This window comes from Lissotriton vulgaris, unplaced genomic scaffold (assembly GCF_964263255.1).
Source record: "Lissotriton vulgaris unplaced genomic scaffold, aLisVul1.2 SCAFFOLD_2341, whole genome shotgun sequence".
Lineage (NCBI taxonomy): Eukaryota > Metazoa > Chordata > Amphibia > Caudata > Salamandridae > Lissotriton > Lissotriton vulgaris.
This window is the reverse complement of record NW_028245427.1, coordinates 238606-260211: the sequence shown is the minus strand read 5'-3', so window position 1 is coordinate 260211 and position 21606 is coordinate 238606. Positions and strand designations below refer to the sequence as shown.

General features: G+C 45.6%; 1 protein-coding gene across 1 annotated transcript in view; it reads left to right on the top strand.

Moving 5' to 3' along the window:
• LOC147666425 (uncharacterized) overlaps window positions 1–21606 on the top strand; it is a gene marked incomplete at both ends in the record, with an annotated part of 289714 nt that overhangs the window by 33662 nt on the left and 234446 nt on the right. The window contains one exon of the mRNA XM_086949071.1: window positions 17629–17818. Within this exon, the coding sequence (XP_086805197.1) occupies window positions 17629–17818 (190 nt within the window). The remainder of the gene's footprint in view (window positions 1–17628; window positions 17819–21606) is intronic.

The window sequence follows — 21606 nt, the reverse complement described above, 5'->3', positions numbered from 1 at the left end:
CTTTCTTCACTGGTCACCGGCCAGCATCTTTTCTTCCGGCTCCTGGTCCGTCTACGAGGATTCCCGACGTCTTTTCAGACCTATGCAGCTGCAGCCCCTGGGCTAGGTAACTTCGGCATTTCGGTGCCCCAGCATAGCCTCACTATCCAAGGGTCAGAATCTACTTTCGTTTTCTCCCTACCAGGTCGGGTTCGCCCGAGAACACTAACTTTCTAATTCCTAGCTACCATAGACTTTTGTCCCGCATCTCGCGTGAGAGTGCACACACTGCACCCGAGTCCCCTAGGCCTCCTAGACATAATCTAACGATTCCCTAGTCAAGTCCTAGCGATTCCAAAAGCTATTAGTACTGTACTTACCTGCTAGGAATTTCGCATTCCACTTTCAGAGTATATGGTTTTCCGTGCCCCTCGGGCATTTGTATATACTGTGCTAACTTAAGTATTTTTGTAAGAGTTTTGGTTTGTGCTTAGTACCCTGTCCTCATAAAGAGTACAGGGCTGTTGTGATCTTTAAATAAATAACTGTTTATTTTCATAACACTTGTGTGGTGTCCTTTCACTTGGTATTAAAGGGGTATATGTGTGGTAAACAGCTGGCTTAACGCGCCCTCTCGAGTCTTTAGCCTTAGACTGCTCGTATCCACGCTACTAGGATAGCTGGTCTATAAGGTTGACTTACAACCAATCATCAATAAGGGTTGCTGGACTGATACATAGTGTTCACTAGAATAGTGAGCACTGCATATCAGGCCACCTTCTCACATTGGTGAGCAGCGGTTGGGATTTGAGCTTGCTGTTGTTTTACCACACGTATCCTAAGAATATCTTGTTGAAAGATCACATAAGTACTGTTAGGTACACATAACTAAAGCTTAGAATACTCTGAGTTCTACTGAACCAGCTGTTGTAGCTCCTCAAGGCTTAGCACACCTTGGCTGCAACTCTTAGCAAGGGATCAGTAGGTAAACACATAGTGTAGGTAGGTGCATCACTTACACCACACTAGAAACAGTATGTCGGACAAAGGAGGAAACACTGAGGTTCCCCTTGTGTCAGTTGACCCTCCACAGGTCATCCCTTCAAGATATACTGCGCTTAGCTTCCATGAGTTACGACAAGTGTGTACCTCTAGGAAGATTAAGCAGGGGTCTAACCCCACAACTGCCTTTCTGATTGGTCTCTTAGAGACTCATGATGCAAGGAGGGCTGGTAACCCAGACCCTTCTAATTCAGATGGCAACATGCCCTCCTTACAGGGTCCCTTTGATGCCCAGGACCATCCTCTTCAGGAAGCAGATGATGCTGATGATGAGGATGATGATTTGGTATCAGGGGATGAGGCAGAAAAGGAACAGGTAGAAGTCAGCAGACTAAGCAGGTCCAACTTAAGCAGACATGAGCTTGGTACTGGGGAACTCCTGGGCCCACTCTCAGGTCAGCTTAACATTGGGAATGGACGAGTTAGGTCTCTATCAAGAGGCTCTAGCAGATCCTTTCGAACCAATGGCTCTCTCAACTCTTCTCACAGAGGAATGTCTTCCCCTAAGAGGAGAGTGTATGAAGCTGAAGAAAGGGCAGTCAAACTGAGGATTGAAAGGGAAGAACTTGCCCTGGCCAAAGAGAGACTTGCCCTTGCTAGAGAGCAAGAATTATGTGGGCTAGTTCCCACTGGTGGCAGCAATAAACCTAGCAATAGGGAAAGGAGTTTTGATACAAAGCACCTGAATAAGATAGTGCCCCCCTTTAAAGAAGGGGATGACATCCACAAATGGATTACTGCTTTGGAGAGAGCCTGCACTGTGCAGGGTGTTCCCCAAAGTAAGTGGGCAGCTATCTTGTGGCTCTCCTTTGATGGTAAAGGTAGAGATAAGCTCCTCACCACAAGGGTGGAGGATGCTAACAATTACCAAGTCTTGAAAAATGTACTGGTTGATGGGTTTGGTTTAACCACTGAACAATACAGGATGCTGTTCAGAGACACCCAGAAAACTCAGTCTCAAGATTGGACTGACTTTGTTGATTGTGCCACTAAGGCTTTTGAAGGCTGGCTACTGGGTAGTAAGGTTACTGATTTTAAAGGATTGTATAATCTAATTATGAGGGAGCAAATCTTAAATAATTGTCAGAACCAGTTATTACATCAGCACCTGGTAGACTCTGAGTTGACCTCTCCACAGGAATTGGGTAAGAGGGCAGACAAATGGGTCAGAACCAGGGTTAGGCCTAAAAACCAGGGTGGTGACCAGAAAAAGGAATCAACCAAGCCTCAAGAGAAGGGTGGGGATAAATCCACAGAGAAGACTTCCCTAGGGCCCCAAAACTCCAACAAGGGTGGTGGGTCCCAGAACACTCCTTCAGAACAGAAGAAACCTTATTGCCATACCTGTAAACAGGTGGGCCATTACAAAAGTGATGCCAGTTGCCCTAAAAATGGTAATAAGGGAAATACACCCCCAGGTAATACTCCTAAACCTCCTGTTACCACTAGTGGTAATCCCCCAGGTGGTGGGAGTGCCCCCAAGAATGTGGTGGGCATTACTTTGGGCAATCAGGAGGACTATGGCTTAGCCAGGTTCCCTGGCCACACTCTTGTCTGTGAGACTGGCATGGGGTTTGCCAACTTCACTACTGGACCCCACATTTTGGGAAAGTATAGACAAGAAGTGTTAGTGAATGGTCAGAAAGTTGAGGCATTCAGAGACACAGGGGCCAGCCTCACCATGGTGAGTGACCATCTGGTCCCCTCTGCTCAACTGACCCCTGGTTTTACTTATCAGGTGACAGACATTCATGGAATGAAGAGAAGGCATCCCATGGCAGTAGTCAAGCTCAGCTGGGGTAATGTCACAGGGCCCATGAGAGTGGCAGTGACAGATAACCTACCTGTAGATTGCTTACTGGGGAATGACCTGGAACTCTCAGCATGGGCTGAAGTGGAACAAGAAACTCATTCCAGAATGATAGGCCTATCCAGACAGGTTAGTGGGGCAGTAATAGCTACAGCCCCAGTCCAAGCACCAGTCCTCCCTGAAAAGGTTGGCAAGGTTGAAATGGTCTCAGCCTCTACTCAGACAGATAGTGAGGTTGTGAAGCCTGAAACAATGGATCACTCCACTCAAACAGAGAGCCTTGAGGAGGAAGAAGAGTCTCCCCCCTCCCAGACACTAGGTGAGAGCCAGCCTCCTCAGGGAACTGACTCTACCCCTGTTGAAGGAACTGCCCCAGAGGTAGTCAGGCCTAGCCTGGCAGAGCCCCTGATGGCAGTGGACCCTTCCCAGGTGGGACCCAGTCTGGAGCAGGTAACCTGCACCTCTCTACCCTGCCTCAGTCAGCCCAGGGCTGAAGAGACCAGGGAGGCCAGTGGTGGACCCCAAAGGGCCCCCTGTCCAAAAGAACCACTTAATCAGCAGATTAGGGTCACTGAAGCTGGTAAACCCAGCCAAGTGAAAATAAGTCAGACTCCTGAGGGATCCCCCTTAAAAGTAGTTAGGGAACTCCCACAGCTGGACACTGTTGGGCACAGCCAAACATGGGGCCTAAAAACCCCAGACCTGACCTGTCCCTCCAGTAAGCCAAACAGAGGGACCCAGCCTCCAGCTTTAGGTAGCCAGAGGCTGACCCTGAGAGCTCAGTGCATCTCAGCTAAAGAAAGAAAGGCACATATGATGGATGGTGATTGGAGGAAGTTGAGCCCAAAGGTAGAGGAGCCTCACTTCAGTACTCCATCCCAGCATCAGCCTTCTTCTTTCCCAAGACACACCAGAGACAGAGATTCCCTATGGTGGAGACCCTCAGATACCCTTAGGGTGAGGGGTTGCCTAGTGGACCATGACACAGGGGGAAACCAAGCCAGAGCTGGTCCTTCCTTATATGGCCACTTAGGTAATAGAGGCTTACCTGGACAAGGATAGCCTTATCTCCTTTCGTTTGGGGGGGGGTTGTGTAGGAAGGTACATCCTGACTATGGTTGCCCCCAACTTTTTGCCCTGTGTTTTAGCTGGTTTTGGACATAGTCGACCTGGGACCCTGCCAATCAGGACCCCAGGCCTACTGCTCTCTCTTTAAAATGGATTCCATGTACCCTAGGTACATTTCCAATTGGTACTGGGCCACCCTATCAGACCCTGTAACTCAGGGCATAGGTGTACCCAGGGCTGCCAGGGGCTGCAGCATGTATTGTGCCACCCCTGGCTGGCCTCCTAAATTTGACACAACTGGCTGCATGACAGCTGGGGCAAAGTCGTGTAATCACCCTTTGCTGTAGGTGTAGTATACCTATACCTAACCCTAACATGGACACACAGATTCCTATCAGTCACTCCTATGGCAGGCCTTGACAATCCTGAAGGCAGAGTGCTTGGAATCGTGTGAGATGGTGCTCTGGCATGAGCTGAGCCTGTCTGCAGCTTGCGGAATCAAGTCCTAATAGCTGCTCCATGATATCGCATACCATATACTCTTAAGTGCATTATAATCCTCGCGGTTAAATGCTATCTTTGGTATTGCTTTATCAAAACATGTCGAGTAAGGTGTCATACGAATTGGAATACTAACCCCTCGCCAATTCTGGCGACGGGGTTAGCATTCCACCCTTCTAGAGGGACACGACATGTATGTAACTGTGAACCCCGGTTAAAGTTAACTGAAGCCTCAGCTCCACAAAATGGATGCTGCCACCACAGACACGAGTCTGACCCCCTGCAGCTGGGAGTCCTTCCAGCGAGGGGAGCCTGGACAAAGGGTTTCCTGTCAGGGGCGGTGCTAGCACCGTCCCAGACATGGTTTTGTGTATCCTGGGTAGGCAGGGCTTTACAGGAAGGTGACTGCTGAGTGGCACCCCGGTGCTCACTACGCATAGGCCGGTCTGAACCAGTTCCAGGGGCACACCAGCCCCTGGCCTGGGGAAGTCCGGCATGGCTGAGGGGTGTAACCACCCCCCACCTAGTCCCACCCATAGGCAGGACCTAGTCACCGGGTCAGCCCCCTTTTTTAGTATAAAGATGGGAGCGGGCCCCCTGTTAAAATTAGATCATCTTTGGAATCAAGATACCACTTTCTTCGAAAGGACTTCACGATTTCTTCTTCAAGATTCTCCCTTGTGGCTAAGGAGTAGTCACCCTGCATCCGCAGGCACCATCCTAAAGAACACTGCGGTCTGCTGCAAGTCCTTCATCACGAATCCGACGACCCAGCTCGACGAGACCCGGCTTCCCTGGCCCCTCTGACCTCTACTCACCTCTACAGCCCAGCTGAGAACCGTGAGTGCGACGAGACCTCAAGGGACCGACGATCGCCAAGACTGCACGACATCTTTACTGCAAGCCCACCGTGTCCTCCACTGGTGAGTGCTTTGGGGTCCGAGAAGCCCCGACCCTGCGCAGCTCCAGCACCCAAGATCAGCCCCCCTGCATCTCCACGATCTGCGTGGGGCCCTTCTGCTGTTTGCTGTGCACCGCGTTGTTTGGCTACTAGCCGGCTGGCTTGTGGCCCTCTGAACGACGCCCAACGACTTCACGACTGCTGGTCTGGTTGCTCCAGGCTGGCCTTTGCTTCCTTCTTCAAGAGAGGCACCCCGGACCCTCCTGGTCCACTCCAGACGCCATTTTAGGTCCACCGCGTGGGCTTGAATTTGCCAAGGCTTTGTTGCCCAATCCTGGGTCCAGCGACGCCGACAGCTTCTATCTTCGTGGGACAGCTCGATCCTCCATCCTGGTCGCCGACAACGCCTCCTGGTCCGTGAGATCTTCGAGTCAAGCGTCACCCACTCACCTAGTCGAGGTGGCTACCATCCGGTGCCCTCCTGGTGCCCACTGACTACTGGCTAGTAGTCTCGAACTTGGTCCCCTCTGCTTTCAGGTGTCATCTATCTTCAAGATCCAGGCTTGGATCCGACTGAACTTTCTTCACTGGTCACCGGCCAGCATCTTTTCTTCCGGCTCCTGGTCCGTCTACGAGGATTCCCGACGTCTTTTCAGACCTATGCAGCTGCAGCCCCTGGGCTAGGTAACTTCGGCATTTCGGTGCCCCAGCATAGCCTCACTATCCAAGGGTCAGAATCTACTTTCGTTTTCTCCCTACCAGGTCGGGTTCGCCCGAGAACACTAACTTTCTAATTCCTAGCTACCATAGACTTTTGTCCCGCATCTCGCGTGAGAGTGCACACACTGCACCCGAGTCCCCTAGGCCTCCTAGACATAATCTAACGATTCCCTAGTCAAGTCCTAGCGATTCCAAAAGCTATTAGTACTGTACTTACCTGCTAGGAATTTCGCATTCCACTTTCAGAGTATATGGTTTTCCGTGCCCCTCGGGCATTTGTATATACTGTGCTAACTTAAGTATTTTTGTAAGAGTTTTGGTTTGTGCTTAGTACCCTGTCCTCATAAAGAGTACAGGGCTGTTGTGATCTTTAAATAAATAACTGTTTATTTTCATAACACTTGTGTGGTGTCCTTTCACTTGGTATTAAAGGGGTATATGTGTGGTAAACAGCTGGCTTAACGCGCCCTCTCGAGTCTTTAGCCTTAGACTGCTCGTATCCACGCTACTAGGATAGCTGGTCTATAAGGTTGACTTACAACCAATCATCAATAAGGGTTGCTGGACTGATACATAGTGTTCACTAGAATAGTGAGCACTGCATATCAGGCCACCTTCTCACAGTCGATACTTCCTGGTCCACGTGGCAGCGGAGACAAACTTCACTACAGCACCTGATCGCAACCCAACATCGCCTGGTTCCTTCCTGGTTCCATCCTGGTCACTGGCTAGTGACCCAGACTCTGTCCCCTCTGCTTTCAGGTACTCTACATCTTAGATCCACCCTTGGATCCAACCGGACTCTTCCCTCATGGTCGCCTGCAGCATCTTTTCATCAAGGCTCCATAGAACTCCACTACGAAACCCAACGCACTTTGACACCTATGCACCCGCTTCCTGTGGGTGAGATAACGAGGGTACTCCGGTGCTCCTGTAGAGATTTACATCCCTAGTGTCCTAGTTTTAAGTGGTTAAGTTCTAGTCCAGTCGGAAGACTTCCGAAACGGCAACTTTCTAACTTTTACGCACCATTGACTTCTATTGGTAAACGTGGTTGCCTATAGACACTGGACCCGCATCCTGTGGGCCTCCCCGACCTAACCTTTGTTAGTCCAGTGTAGCCCCAGCGATTCTGAAGGCCCTAGGCCTTACCATTGTTCGCCACGTGGGTCTTATACCACTATTTTAGTATATGGTTTGAGTGCCACCAGGGCCTATCCATATTTGTGCAACTTTTGTATGTTACATGAAGTTCTTTGTTTAACGCTTGTGCTTCTGTCCTCATAAAGAGTACAGGGGATTATTCTAGCAATAAATACATATATGTTATAATATATAACTTATGTGGTGTCCTTTCATGTGATATTAAAAGGATTGCATATGGTAAAACTGCTGGCTTCACATGCCCTCTTGAGTTTAGCCTAAGACTGCTTTTGTCCATGCTACCATTAGGATAGCTGGTCTATAAGGTTGACTTACAACCAATCACCATAGGGGTCGTTTGGACTGGTTCAAGTTGCTCACTAGAGTAGTGAACATCATATACCAGACCAACTTCTCACACTCATCTATTGACCTTTTCATACAAGTTCCTCTGATTATAAATACAGCACTAAGATTCCATGACAAAAAATGCTTGAATATTAAGCAACATGGAACTGTACCATATTGTTGTGAGACTATATCACTACATTTTTTGGTCCTGAAAAAGCTCACCCGCAGGCCTGTCAATGCGAAACACACGTACGCTGCTTATGAACATCTATTTTAGTACGCATTTTAATGTTTTGAAATAAATAACTACCATCCAAATTAAATGATTATATTTATTTATTATTAGCAAGACTTTTTTGGGTTGTAAGGCCATACCAAGTGGAATAAATTATTAGCACCCAAAGCCATTCTAAATCCTTACAAAGCAGGGCAGTGGAAGCCTCTTGAGGTCAGCTCAAGATAAATAATGACGCACTTATATAGGGCACGACTACCCGTAGGCATCTCGGCGCTTGTACGAATACCACCGAGGAACCCTTCCTGGCCTTTCCCTGTGAGGAGCCCACTCCTGGGCACCCCCAAGGTGAAGTCAGGCATCCTCAGCGTTGGTGGGGCCGTTGTAGAGATTAAGCAAGCTATTGCCCAGAGGTGCAGGGTGGGGCTCATGATCAGAATAGGCACTGAGGCGAGAATTATCAGGTCTGAGGAAATTGAGCCCGACACCCACCGAGGCGGGAATTGAACCCTGGTCCCAGCCAGACTCCTGCATCAGGGTCTGCTGCTCTAACCATTGAGCCACACTTCTCTTCAGGCATAGGCATGATGGCAGGAGCATCATGTCACTCTCCATCCCTGTTAGCCTAGTGACTTCTAGCTGGATGAACGTGAGCCCACTACTATTACAGCAACAAATGTACCCTATTGAACAACACAGGAGTAGTAAACCTTCACCATATATGACTACAGTGAACGAAGAATGCGAGTAGAATAAGGGCCAGATGTAGGTATAAGCAGTTTAGTGAGTCCTTAATAGCGATTTTTAGGGAATTGCTATTAAGGACTCGCAAAATGCCATGTTGGTAGGAATCGCAATATTTTTTGTGATTCCTTAATATTCCTTAATTGCAAATTGCAAATTGCGATTCGCAATCAAGGAATACCTTCCCATTCATTCCAATGGGCCTAGAGGCCCACAGGAATGAATGGGAAATGCGCACGCAATTTGCGAGTATCCAATAGGTACTCGCAAATTTAGTGCGCAATCTCAAGGGTGCAAGGGTTCCAAAGGGACACCTGTTGCATCCCTGAAATGTGCATGTGTGCACATGTGGTGCATGGATGTGCCACATGGCAGTTTAAAAAAAGCAAAAAAGGGCTTTTTTAAAGGAAATCGCAAATTACCACCAACTTTCAGTTGGTGGCAATTTGCGATTCCTTAAGGCAATATCGCAATTTGCGATGCCTACTAGCATAGCATTTAGGGAATCGCAATTTGCGATTCTCTAAATGCTTGTGCAAAGTAAGGAATCCCAATTTTAGCGATTCCTTATTTTCCGTGTAGGTATTTGCCTTTCTACAATGCACACAGCTGAATTGCGATCGCAAACGCCGAAATTCGCAGAATTTCAGCGTTTGCTATCGCAATTTGGCTTGCAACATCTGGCCCTTAACCCTTACTGCTGAAGAGGCACAGAAGACGACTCCTCGTTTGGCAAGAACTTGAAGGAGATACAAGCCAGGTCTTTGGAAATGGGTTGATGTAATTAGGCTTCGATTTCAGGCAGAAGCCAAAATAGGCAATACACTTGTGTGGTAAGCAAATGCCAAGATGGTGGCATGCCTCCTGAAGAGCAAAGAGCATTGAAAAGGGCTTTTTAGGCGAATTTTGCGAATCTCGCGTTCGCGAATTTTGCGGATTTGCGAACTCGCAATCCGCAAAATCCGCGAATTCTCGCGAATTTGCAGATTTTTTTTTTGTGTTTGCGCGGGTTTCTGCCAGTTCGCGAGCGTTTTGTACAATGTCGCAAATTGCGAACTTACCTGTCGGGTCGCAAGTTTCGCGAACTTGTTGTTTCTACGTGTCCAGCCTGTTTGGGACACTCTTCTTCATCACTGCCACTCTCTGTCACCACTGCCACTCTCTGACTACTCATGCCACCCTCTGGCCCACCCATGCCACCCTCTGTTTCATCACAGCACCCTCTGGTTGTCCAGTCAGTGTACATTATTGTGGCAACGCAAGCACACCTTCCCTGCCTCAAGTGACCTGAATTAATTTGGGGCTGATTAATGTGTCACAGAATATTTTTTTAGCTGGCACCTGCTTCCTTAGTGCTTCCTGATTAGTGATCTTTTGCACTTGCTAAGTGCTTTCATTGTTGCAAAATTAGTTACAACACATGCCCTGCCCCAACTGACAATAATGAATTAGGGGCTGATTAATGGATTTGAACTTCCAGCCTGGCTCCTGCTTGTCTCCCTTAGCTGTAATTCAGGACCTTTGTGGCATATGTGTAACTATTCTGAGGTTCAGAGCAGGGTCACATAATAGTTGCAACTGGCAACTGAACTCTGGAGGGGCCCCTCAGGAAGCACTACAGGAAATGGCTACTAATGATGAGCCTGAACTTTTGAACCTGGTAAGTAGTTTCAGTTTTGCTAAGATCGTATTTCTGCAATTTTGCACTTATTCGCGGGGCGCGAAGTGTACTGGGAAGCCGCGAACTCACGCGAACAGTGCGAGCAAAATCCGCTGCTCGCGGATTTGCGGATTTTGCGGGAGATTCGCGAATCTCGCGGATTACGAATTTACCGAAAATCCGCAAAATCCGCGAGCGAAACGGATTTTCCGCCCATGCTTAACGAGTATATCTTTTAACATTTTTTATGGAACGGTTTTAATTGGACACTTAATGATAATTAAATCAAACAAAAAAATTGGTTAATTTGATTATTTGATGAAGCTGAAGGTTCTGCCTCATGTCAGGATCCCATGCTATATGGCGAGTGGCAGACAGGGATGAATGATTGTGTTACTCTAACCGTATGTGTTACTAAAGTTCCTTGTGTGGAGAGAGGGCTGGGTGATTGATGGTGGTGGTGGTGGTACTGGAGGGTAAAGTGGTGGTGATAGCGGCGGTGAGGAGTATCCAGCATGCATTAGGCCGTCGGACAGGCTGTAAAACCTGCACTTGTTAAAATGTTTTCTGTGCTGGCAACATTAGGAATTAGTCGACAGTCTATTGTTTCTCTGAAGAAGTTCTAAAGAAATTGGGAACAACTGGATAGGGGTCCATGTACACATAGACAACGCTGTGGAACTGGGCTAGGGGGAATATTCCACCCTGTGACCAGTAGGGTAGTCTGTACTGAGAAGCTTGCCTAATATAGGGCGGTAAGAGTTGTCACTCTTCCACCATAAGTGATAATAAACAGGATCTCCCCCTGGATTAGGCAAGTCTGGCTGTGCTACAAGCACCTCTGTGCCTGCTGCTGTTGAGAGGCCAGAGGTACACGCAGTGAAAAAGGCCATTAAAAGATAAAAACAAAACTGCGGACCAAGAAAGAGCTGTGGGAGTGAAGTGACACCTGAAGGGACATTTCACTTTTATCCATAAAGATTTCTTAGGGCACTGCTTGCCAAGGCGTGAGATCAACATACACTCAGATAAGTTTGCCAACATTTTCAAACTGCAATGATGAAGGCATCTGTCTTACACAATGAATTTGCTTCATAGCTCTGTTAGACAGTGCCCATGGGCTTGCACATTGTTTTATTAAATTATGCGCCAGATGTACCATTAAACGTTTCGTTGCCCAATGCCATTTCTAGGTCTGGTTTGACAGCACAGCTGTTGCCAGACCTTATGCAATCAACAAAATATTGTTTTCAGAATACTACTGAGAGAAGGGCTTAGGCTCCACCACATGTTGTTTTTTTAGAGCACAGGATTTGATTGGGCCTACATTTTGGATTGCGTTGGCTATGATGGTAAGCCAATGATCACGGCTATAGCCTGATCTGTTTAATGTTATGGTTTAAATCTTTTATTATTTTGAAAAGAAAAGCATTACAATAGTGACTACCTACATCCACCGGCCGGTGGGGATCATTTGTATTAACTGGGAAACATCCTTTACAACGCAACTTTTACCACGCAGTGCTTTTACATCGCAACTTTCACAACGAAAACCATTACAACGCATTGTGCTGGGGGGCGCTCTAGGATAGGGAATAGATTTAATTTACTATACAACACCTTCCCTACTATCCACGGGGACTGGAGTTGGAATAGTAAATTAAACTATTCACTATCCAGCACCCCTAAACACTATGCGTTGTAAAGGCATGCGTTGTAAAAGTTGCGATGTAAAAGCATGCGTGGTAAAAGCATGCGTTGTGATGTCATACATCCGTATTAACTAGACATAAAAGCAGAGAAAGAAGGAAGTGGAAGAGAGGAGAGGAGAGAAGGAAGTGAGGTCTATTCCCTTTATGTGTGTGTGGTGGGCCAGGAAGGTGTCGGATGAGTGACTCAGGCAGGTAGGGTCAGCTATTATCGTTAGTCCTTTGGGGGGGCTGAGTGAGCCGGAGAACTCTGAGGTATCTCGGGCATGTGAGTTCTGTGAATTCAGTGGATAAGAATTCTATGGTGGTGTCCCATGTTTTGTCAAATTTGGGGAGGGAACGTGTGAGGCCAGCTATAATCTTCTCCATCCCCAGGATTTCCCATAGCTTTTATAGCCAGTCTAGGTGAGAGGGTATCTCCGCCGTGCCCCATCTGGCCAGTAGTGCCTGCTTGGCCGCTCCCAAAGCCAGAGTAAATACTCTTCCTCAGCAAGATCTAAGAGGATACATCAGAGCATTGGGGAGCCCTAGAAGTATGTATATGGAGAGTTTAGGTAAATCAGTGTGGTATATGTCATCTATCTCTCAAAGAATTACCTCCCAGTAATCCTGTATCTTTGGGCATGACCAAAGAATATGAGTGAGCCTGCCTGGTTGGCCACATTGATGCCAGCATTGCCCATTCCCTCCCGGTTTCCATGTGAATATTCTTGCCGGTGTGTAATACCAATAATGTGCAATTTTTAACCCGTTAACCTCGGCGGTAATTCCGCCGCGGTGCGGGCGTTTCCGTGCGCGGGCGGGGCCGCGTCGGCCATTGGCCGACGGCAGCACTGGGGAGATAGTGCTGCCGTCAGCCAATGGCCGACGGCAGCAATTAAAGGGTTAAAAACATCTCTTTACCAGTTGTACTGCAGGAGGAGGCTCTGGCTCTATTTTTTAATATCATGCCATTCTTTGGGAGAGAACTTGCGCTCCATTTCCGCTTCCCACCTATGTTGCGCAGGAGATTTACTATGCTGCCTGGAAGTGTTTAAAGGTGTAAATGTCTGACAGCAGCCGTTTATCTGACGTTCTTATAATGTACCATTTCTCGAACTTTGTTAAAGTGCGAACTGCATGGGGGCGAATCTGTGGCTGGATCTCCCAGTGGCGAAGAGCCAGGTATTGCCAGTATGCCTTCTGAGGGACCCCAAAGCCTTCGGTGAAGCTAGTGAACTCCATCAACCCGTTCTCGTAGAAGAGATCACCAATGCGCTTACAATTGGCCTCTTGCCAATGGAGATAACCATTCCCCGTGTATGCCGGTGGGAATCCCAATTTTCCTATAAAAGGGGTCAGAGGAGAAACAGGGGTCAAAAGGCTGTATGGCACCTGTACCCTATCCCACACTCCCAGGGTGGCACTCAAGACCGGAGACACATATACTGTGCTGGGTTGATGCTTTTGGGGGAGCCACTGAACTTTCCAGATGTGTATGCCTGCTATCGAGCGGTCAAATAACCACCAATGCTTCTCTGACTCCCGTTTGTAGGACTTGAGCATGTATCTAAGTTGTGCCGCCTGGAAGTAACGCTCTAAACACAGGACACCCAGACTCCCATCTTCCTGCTTCAGATATGTCAAATGACCAGCCAATCCCGCCTTCTTACCTCCCCAGACAAAATTGCCAATAAGGCGTTGCATCTGTGTCAGCATAGTGGGCGGCAGTCTTAGCAGCAGCGGCTGCACCACATACAGGATGCACAGGAGAATAGTCATTTTAACGGACACCAGCCTGCCCAGCCAGGACAGAATGTGCCTCTTCCAATTCGAGAGTTTGTTCCTAACCCTAGCCAGAAAAGTAGAATATTTCACTTGGCCCATCCTATCCAGGGTGGGGAACAACTGCAGACCCAAGTACTGGACGCCTTCCATCTCCCATGTAAATGGGAACTGTGGCGTCAGGGCCTGTTGTTCTGCTTTAGGGAGGGTCGGGCTCAGAGCCTGTGTTTTGTGGATGTTGACTTTAAATCCCCATGCTAGACTAGATAGCTCCAATTCCTCCATTAAGGGAGGTAATGAGATTGCCGGCTGAGTTAAAAACAAAACTACATCATCTGCATATAATGAAATTTTATGCTCCCTATCACATTCTGAACCCAGATATTATCGGATTTTGACGTACCCTCTCTGCAAACGGCTCCATATATAACGCAAAAAGTAGGGGCGATAATGGGCAGCCCTGTCGCGTATCTTTTCGAATGTTAAATTGTCGAGATGTTACACTGTTAACCCAAATCCACGCCTGTGGGTCCGTATAAATGCAATCTACCCATTTCAAAAAGCAGTCACCCGCTCCAAATTAATGCAGTACCAGTTGCAAATACGGCCAGTGAACCCGGGTGAATGCCTTCTCGGTATCGATTAAAAGAAGCAACATGGATACCTGAGTACGTTGAGTTTTATCCAACAGGTGGCACATCCGAAGAGTCCTGTCACTGCAATTGTGTTCAGGTATAAATCCTGACTGATCGGGTCAATCAGATCTTGCATGTGTGGTGCCAATTGGGCAGCCAGGATGCTCGATCTGTTCAATATTACAATAAAGGCAGTAGGCCTGACATATTTATTGTGAAAAGCGTATGTTAAAAGAAATCTATTAAAGGGTGGATTGTTATTGCTCTGTTTGTAAGTCTTCAGAGAAGGATTTTGTTACATGGAATCTCACAGATTACTGTACTAGGCAAATGTTTTGGTGTTAGCTACCCCCTAGGGCAAACCATGGATACAGAAGATTTTCTCTGTAAAAATCCTTGTAGGCCTTCTTAGGGGGATGGTATTAGCCAAGTGTAACTTTGTATACCTTTGTAATTTTAGGATGGTGTGGCTGATGATTGCCTTCTGAGAAAATGTATGCTAAAAACAGTATGCCAGAGTTGGTTTCGATGACAAGCTATGGAACTGATGGGTGCACTGAGAAAAAGTATATCCGATGCCGTAGGTCTGAGCTGCTTATTAAAAAAAGTTATGACAACGACAGTAGTGTACTAGCAGAAAAGGGAGCATAATGTATTTAAAATATAAGATACAAAATCTCTTCATGACTTTTAGTACAAAGGGTAAGATGCATTTACACTCATCATACCTAATTTAAGGTGGACTAATTGATTGGGAGACATTATTGCCCCTGCTTTATATGTAAGATTGTAAGTTTAGAGGTTAATGTGGATATGAGCTGCTAGGAGAAATGATCTGCACTAATATACAATTGAGCCTGTTTTGTAAATATGTCTAATGTGAGGTTTTGAGAATAGGATATTGAATCTGATTTTGTTGATTCCTAGATATTGTGTTTAGTAATATTGTGTCCTGAAGAAGGTGGGGTGAGCCAACTCAATTACCACCGAAACTGCGTCAACAGTATTTTTTTGCCTAATTGTTTTTTGTGAATTGTTTCTATGAATAGTCTGGAAAGATATTACTTTTTGCCAATTGCTTTCATGAATTGCTTCCATGAACAGGTTTTAAATTGTTTTAAAAGATTTGGAAAAAAGAGATGTATTTACCTGTGCAAGTGTAACAATGGTGAACATGTGCACAATAAGTTTTTAAATACTATGGATGATTGTATGGAATGCTTACAAATTGATTGCACAAAATAAAATTAGACATTTTTATATAATATAGTGTTCAGTCTTTTAAATCATATCCCTATATAGTTTCTTGAGTACAAACATCTGTGTTTAGTGCATCTTCGTAGCCTCCCAACTGGCAAAGTCATATTTCACTTCAGTCAGTTACACAAAAGGGAACCCTTTTTCCAGAGTTAGATCTACCCTGACCCTTTTGGCAGTCAAGGGTGCCTTCCCAGGTTTGGTGCGCTATAGTGTCAAGCCAATGCTAGAGGCTATAAACCTTATTGATTCCCTTGGAAAAATGATGTTAGATTCTTTAGATGTGATCAGTATGTAAGGAAACATCATGACAAAGCAAGCGGACCTAACAGGCTAACTGTGAAAAATGTGTTGTAGTGGAATGTTATTACACAATGCTAAAGCCTGTACGCAGGTATTTTAGTACACACAATCTCACACAATACAATAGTGGCTAAGGGTTTTGGTGTTGGGCGATCGACCTCAACAAACCATGAGGATAGACGATTTGCACTGTGAGAATCATTGCCAAGCCCTTTAAGGACAATATTAGAACGTTGGAATGTTGAGATTCCATTGAAGGCAATGGAGTAGCTCCGGGCTTATAATGACTGGCATAAACCCAGGTCTCCAACATTCCAATTTTTGTCTTCATGTTTCTCCCTTTTTAATTTAGAGCATTCTACCCTTAGAGGATGGAATGTTCTAATAGCCTTATATCCTTCTTGTCTTTGGCTATACTTGTTGTTAAAGGCCCTCACCCTCGTTATAGGTCCTTATCTGAGGCCCAGGCCTATAATTCGGGTTCAGGTCCTCGGCAGTGGGATATAAGGCTTTAGTATTTGCTTTATCGGCTGTAATTTTGCATGCCTGATGATTGCCTTGTGGGAAAGCTTCTGCACTGTACAGTAGATTTGAGTTGGTTACGGTGAGCTATAGGCCTGGATGGTGCACTGGGAACGATTATGCCAGATGCCATAGGTATGGTCTGTTCATTCTGAAAAGTTACAATAAATGCAGAAGGCATTACTTCCTTGCAATGTAAAATACATATGAAAGTCAAAAGGCTTTTAATGGTGGATTGTTATTGCACCATGTTAACGCTTGCAGTCAAGTATTTTGTTACATTAAATCTCACAGATTACCTTTCCAGGGAAGGGTTTTTGTATTGAATACCCTAAATGACAAACTCTTGGGGTAGATTTGGACTGTAACAATTCTTTCTAAAATCTCGTCAGAAGGTCTGACAGGCTTAAGTATGTTTCCTGATCTTTAGATAAAGAAAGGTATTGAATGACATAAATATATGTCAATATAGCTATATAAAGAGGGCCTATGGCTCAGACTCCGTCTGCCATTGGTCTGTCCTTTACACTCCTCATCCATCAATGAAAGCACACTGCATTGGGTAATGGTTCAGTCCATATAAGTCACTGCCATGTGAATGATGGAATTTTGTGATCGCATGTGCATATCCACCTGAAAACAACTCTGCTTCATTGTCAGGGCTGGTTGATTAGTCCTTTAGTTTTCAGTTTTCTTCTTTAATAGTTGTCCTTTTATTTCTTTGCCCTCTTCTTTTTTTTTAATTTAAACAAATGTTCAGAATTTTTTATTTCACATAACATAACCATAAGGTTGGTATAGTGAAGACACATTAAATAGTGAATTTACAGGTGCTGTTTCGCTCAAGTGAAACTACATTGTTATAATCTTCAACAGGAGTCTTTGCAACGTAAAGAGAGTAATTCTAGTTTTGACTGAAGTGTGAGAACTGAGCATCATCTTTACTTCTTACTAAACTATCATGTTATTCTCCCAAAAACCTCATCCAGGTCCTTCTGGTCTGAGATGTCCATTCCCTGGGTAGAGCTCATATACCTTTTTCTCTTTGCATTTCAGGTTATATACTGTCCATTTTCTCTTTGAAGCTTGGAGATCACGTCACCTAACCTCATAGACATTTCATTCTATATCAGAGTTTTGTAAGGAGTTCACCCATAAGCGCCACAAAACGAAAGCAAAAATAACACAGCTACAGATGACTTTAACCCCATGTGAATATATGTGCTAGTCATCATGTCTTGTCTCTTTTATGCTCTTGCTGTAGGAAAGAGACAGATCCACGACATGGTCCACGTGGAGATCTGGCTTGGCGAGGGACAGCGAACCCTGGGCGCTCGCTGGCAGAAGGGTTCTGTACAAGTCTTCGATTCCTACCGTTTCGTGTCCACTTCATATGGAGACATGAAATATCACTTCAAGTCCCTGGAGACCTGGCTGCAGGGCACCTGTGCAAGGTAGGAAAAACATATTGGTCCTGATCAAAGACTACCACCAATGGATTTCCTCAGCTCACTGGTGGGTGGGCATGAGTATGGTGTCTTCTGTGTGGGTGAGAGTACGGTGTCCTTGGGCCGGTGATTTCAGAGTCACTGGTCATGGTCTGCTCGTCAGCAAAGACAGCAGCGTGTCTCCTGTCTAGGTGAGAGCAGGGTGTCTCCTCCTGGGTAGGAGGGAGAAGGGAGGTTTCTCTCTTTGGGAGCTACGGGTCGGATAGCTCTACAATTCTGTGTTGACAGGAGGCGATTAGCATAGCTTCCACGACCATCTCCTATAAGAGACTGAGGGAGCTGATCTCCTTTCACCATAAGCCCATCCCTCTTTTTCCTTCAGGCTTATCTGCTTCGGAATTTGAAATCAGTTCTACATTTATCTTGATTCTTATCATCAACACAAAGAATCCGCAGTTTGGTTCAATAGATACAGAATTATAAAAGTGCATAATATTTTTTTCCATATACTGAGGGTTTTCAAAACCAACTCAATGCAAAAAAATTAAATCTATGACATGGTATTAAAAGCAGTGTATTGTTAAAATGACATTGATATTGTGCTGCAGCAGACTTTTAAATCGGAACATGGTTAAAAATAAATCAATGTGTGTGCACGCTTTTGCTTTCCTTTCCATCTTTGCCAAAGTATCTTGGAATGCTACAGAAATACAATCAGTGAATGGATGAGAACACACTGCCTTAAGCTGAACTCAGGAAAGACAGCTTTATCTTATTCGGCAATTACACCTCACTCTGGGGCCCTGCCTTGTGACCAAAGGAATTGGGACCATAAACAGAATTGTGGAAATCAGGTCAGCATGGTCTCATCCTCATTTCACACCTTGAGTATGATCACAAATTATACGTCCTTTCCTTCCAATTGATGACAAAAAGACTGTCATTACAGCGTTAGTCCTTTCTAAACTGGATTATTGCAATGGCCTACACTTAAAACTACAAGAACAGTATCTGAATAACTTACACCTTTTACAAACAGTGGCAGCCAGTTTACTTCTTGGTATTCCTAAATTTCACTCAGTCTCCCAGGCTATACATACACTACCCAGGTTTTCCGACACAAGACGCCGGGAGCCTTAATCAACGAAGCCTTTGAAGAAGCCAGACGACCGACCACACTTTATCCTCATAAAAATCACTCTATAATTCCCACATGAAAATCGATCTGGCTTTTCTTCTAGATGCCCAATCCTTAAGAACTATCATCCTCAACGCCAAGATATTAGAAGTGCTTTTCCATTATTAGCACCATATCGACTTCCAGAACTCATGAGATCTTTCACGGTGTGATCAATATACATTTAAGGAAATTATACGCTCATATACCTAGTCTGCATCAGCACTTCCCCTACCATATCACTAGGGCTACGAGATTGAATATACAACTAGCTATAATAGCTAACCAGCTGTCCACTCATCTTAAGCTGTTTTTTAGTCAAAGACGGGTCACCTGATGAAGGCTAACGAGTCGAAACGCGCGTAGTGTGTATCTACCGCTTTGCCTACATCATGTTCATTCATCTTCCTTATGTTTAATTTTATGTCTTGTCATATGTATATTTTGCACCTTCAATGATAAATTATTGTTGATCAGTTACTTTCTATACAAAAAAATTCAATTTTTAAACAAAAAGTATATACTCTTTATAAAATCAAACAAATATAATAAATTTTGAATAAAAGTACAACAAAGTGGTTCATGATCATTTATATATAGTGGGTTCTAATATCACTATTTGTTTATATGTTATGTATACTAGTTATAGACCTTTTTCAAACTACATACACTACCCTGGCTGCCAGTCAGCAATCACATTACATTTAAAGCTCTCTGTTGAGCCTATCAGGCATTGCGTGACATCGTCCCTGAGTTTCTGAGGCAGGCTTCCATTTGGTATGAACCCACTAGAAATCTCAGATCCTCGGGGGCCAAGAAAACTGTGGTCCCCAGATTTAAGAGGATGAATTGGGGAGGAAGAAGCTTTATTATGGACATGGCCAAGATCTGGAATCTTCTTCCACCGCCCATTAGGGCACTACCCTCCTTTATCTCCTTTAGAAAGGAGTTGAAAACATGGCTTTTTAATAACTACGGGTAGCTTCTTAGTTGTGTTCGAGCAATGCCAGCACCATGACACCTCGGGGTATACATGTGCTTTACAATTTGCTTTTACATAACATGACATAACATAACATAACAAAAGCTACACAGAAGAGCTGAGCGGGACCATGATTATGAATCGAGCTTTCTGTGGCTCAGCACCTGGAATGGTTGAGCAGCCTTGATATTAAATACAGTGATTCAGACAATGAAGGAAGCTGTTGCACAGTTAGCATTGGGATATTATCAATTCTCTGCTCTAGGCATGGGGTACATTTTACATGCCAACCCTCCCAATTCAGATGGCAGACGACCAATCTCAAAATGAATCTCCTGCCTCTCGATTCCTGTATGCAGAAACCTGATTGTCGAATGATGATCTGCTGGTGACAAGCCAGCAGGAGCTCGGAAATGGTCTCATCTGACTTGGAGTATGCACTGCCAGTGGCCTGCTGCTGTAGCCCGGTACACAAGCCTTTTGCCACGCTCTCTGCCTGTTGTAGCACTGAATCCGTGCTGTTGACAGGTAAGGAAAGAAAGAAGAAAGTATATTTTGCCATTTGAACATTCTGCAGAACTTCGACTATGGTTCCTTTGCGGTGCCAGTGGAACAGGTTCCTTACTCGCCAACAGACCTGATTCAGGCAGGAGACTCAGGGGCATATTTACATGGAGCTTGTGCTGTGTCATTTCTATTGATTTAGCGGCTGCGCTGTCATTGCTCCATACTTACAAGATGACGCATCTAGGCTGATGCATCACTTTTTGTCGGCCTATGCCGATTCTTTCCTTCGTCGGAATCAGCTTCGTCACGTTAGTTTCAGCGGTGGTTCCTCCGCTATGGCAGAGGAACATCGCCCACCCCCCCCACTAGCTGCCACAAAACGTCAAGAAATGAAAGATAAGATTAAAATAAACACATTTTATGATTTTTTTATTTTTCCTTTCCTGACGTGTCTTTGGGGGCAGGTTCATGGAGGATGACAGGTGCAGGAGAAGTGGTAGTGCGCTATCAGTGCGCATGACAGTTTGGCCGGCTGTCTCAGGCCGGCCAAAACCGTAAAGCGCACTGAAGCTAACTTCAACTGAGCTGAGCTGCTGGGTTGGAAAGAGCAAGCACAGGCTCTCAGTCTCCCTGGGAGCGCAAATTTAGAGTGCTCAGGCCAATCCTGACACTACTCTCATGACATGAGAGCAGTGTCAGGATTGGCCGCCGTGGAGTCTGAGAGCCTGTGCCTTGGAGGATAGGAGCAGAAGAGCGTAACGTGGCATGCTGCAAGTAGGTTTTTTAAATGGATGAATTTTTTTATTTTGTTATTTCGTTGCACCTTTTCCCCTTCCCCTCCCTCCCCCCTCGTCCCTCCACTCTTTCACAGCACCAGCAGCTACTGGTTCCTTTTAATATATGAAAGGTCAGCGTTCCCAACTAAAATCTCCCGTAAAACTGAAGCAGTGGTAGTTATGACTTTTTCCCAAAGTGACACATCTCCGGGAGGCGGGACGCTGAGCTTGAGATTCGTCAAAATTCCCACGCCTATAAAACACAGTCGTAGGAATGACGCATTGGCTTTTACAGAGGAATTTGACCTGCTGAAGTGACTTGAAACAGTGTATTCTGCAATCAAGTCACATC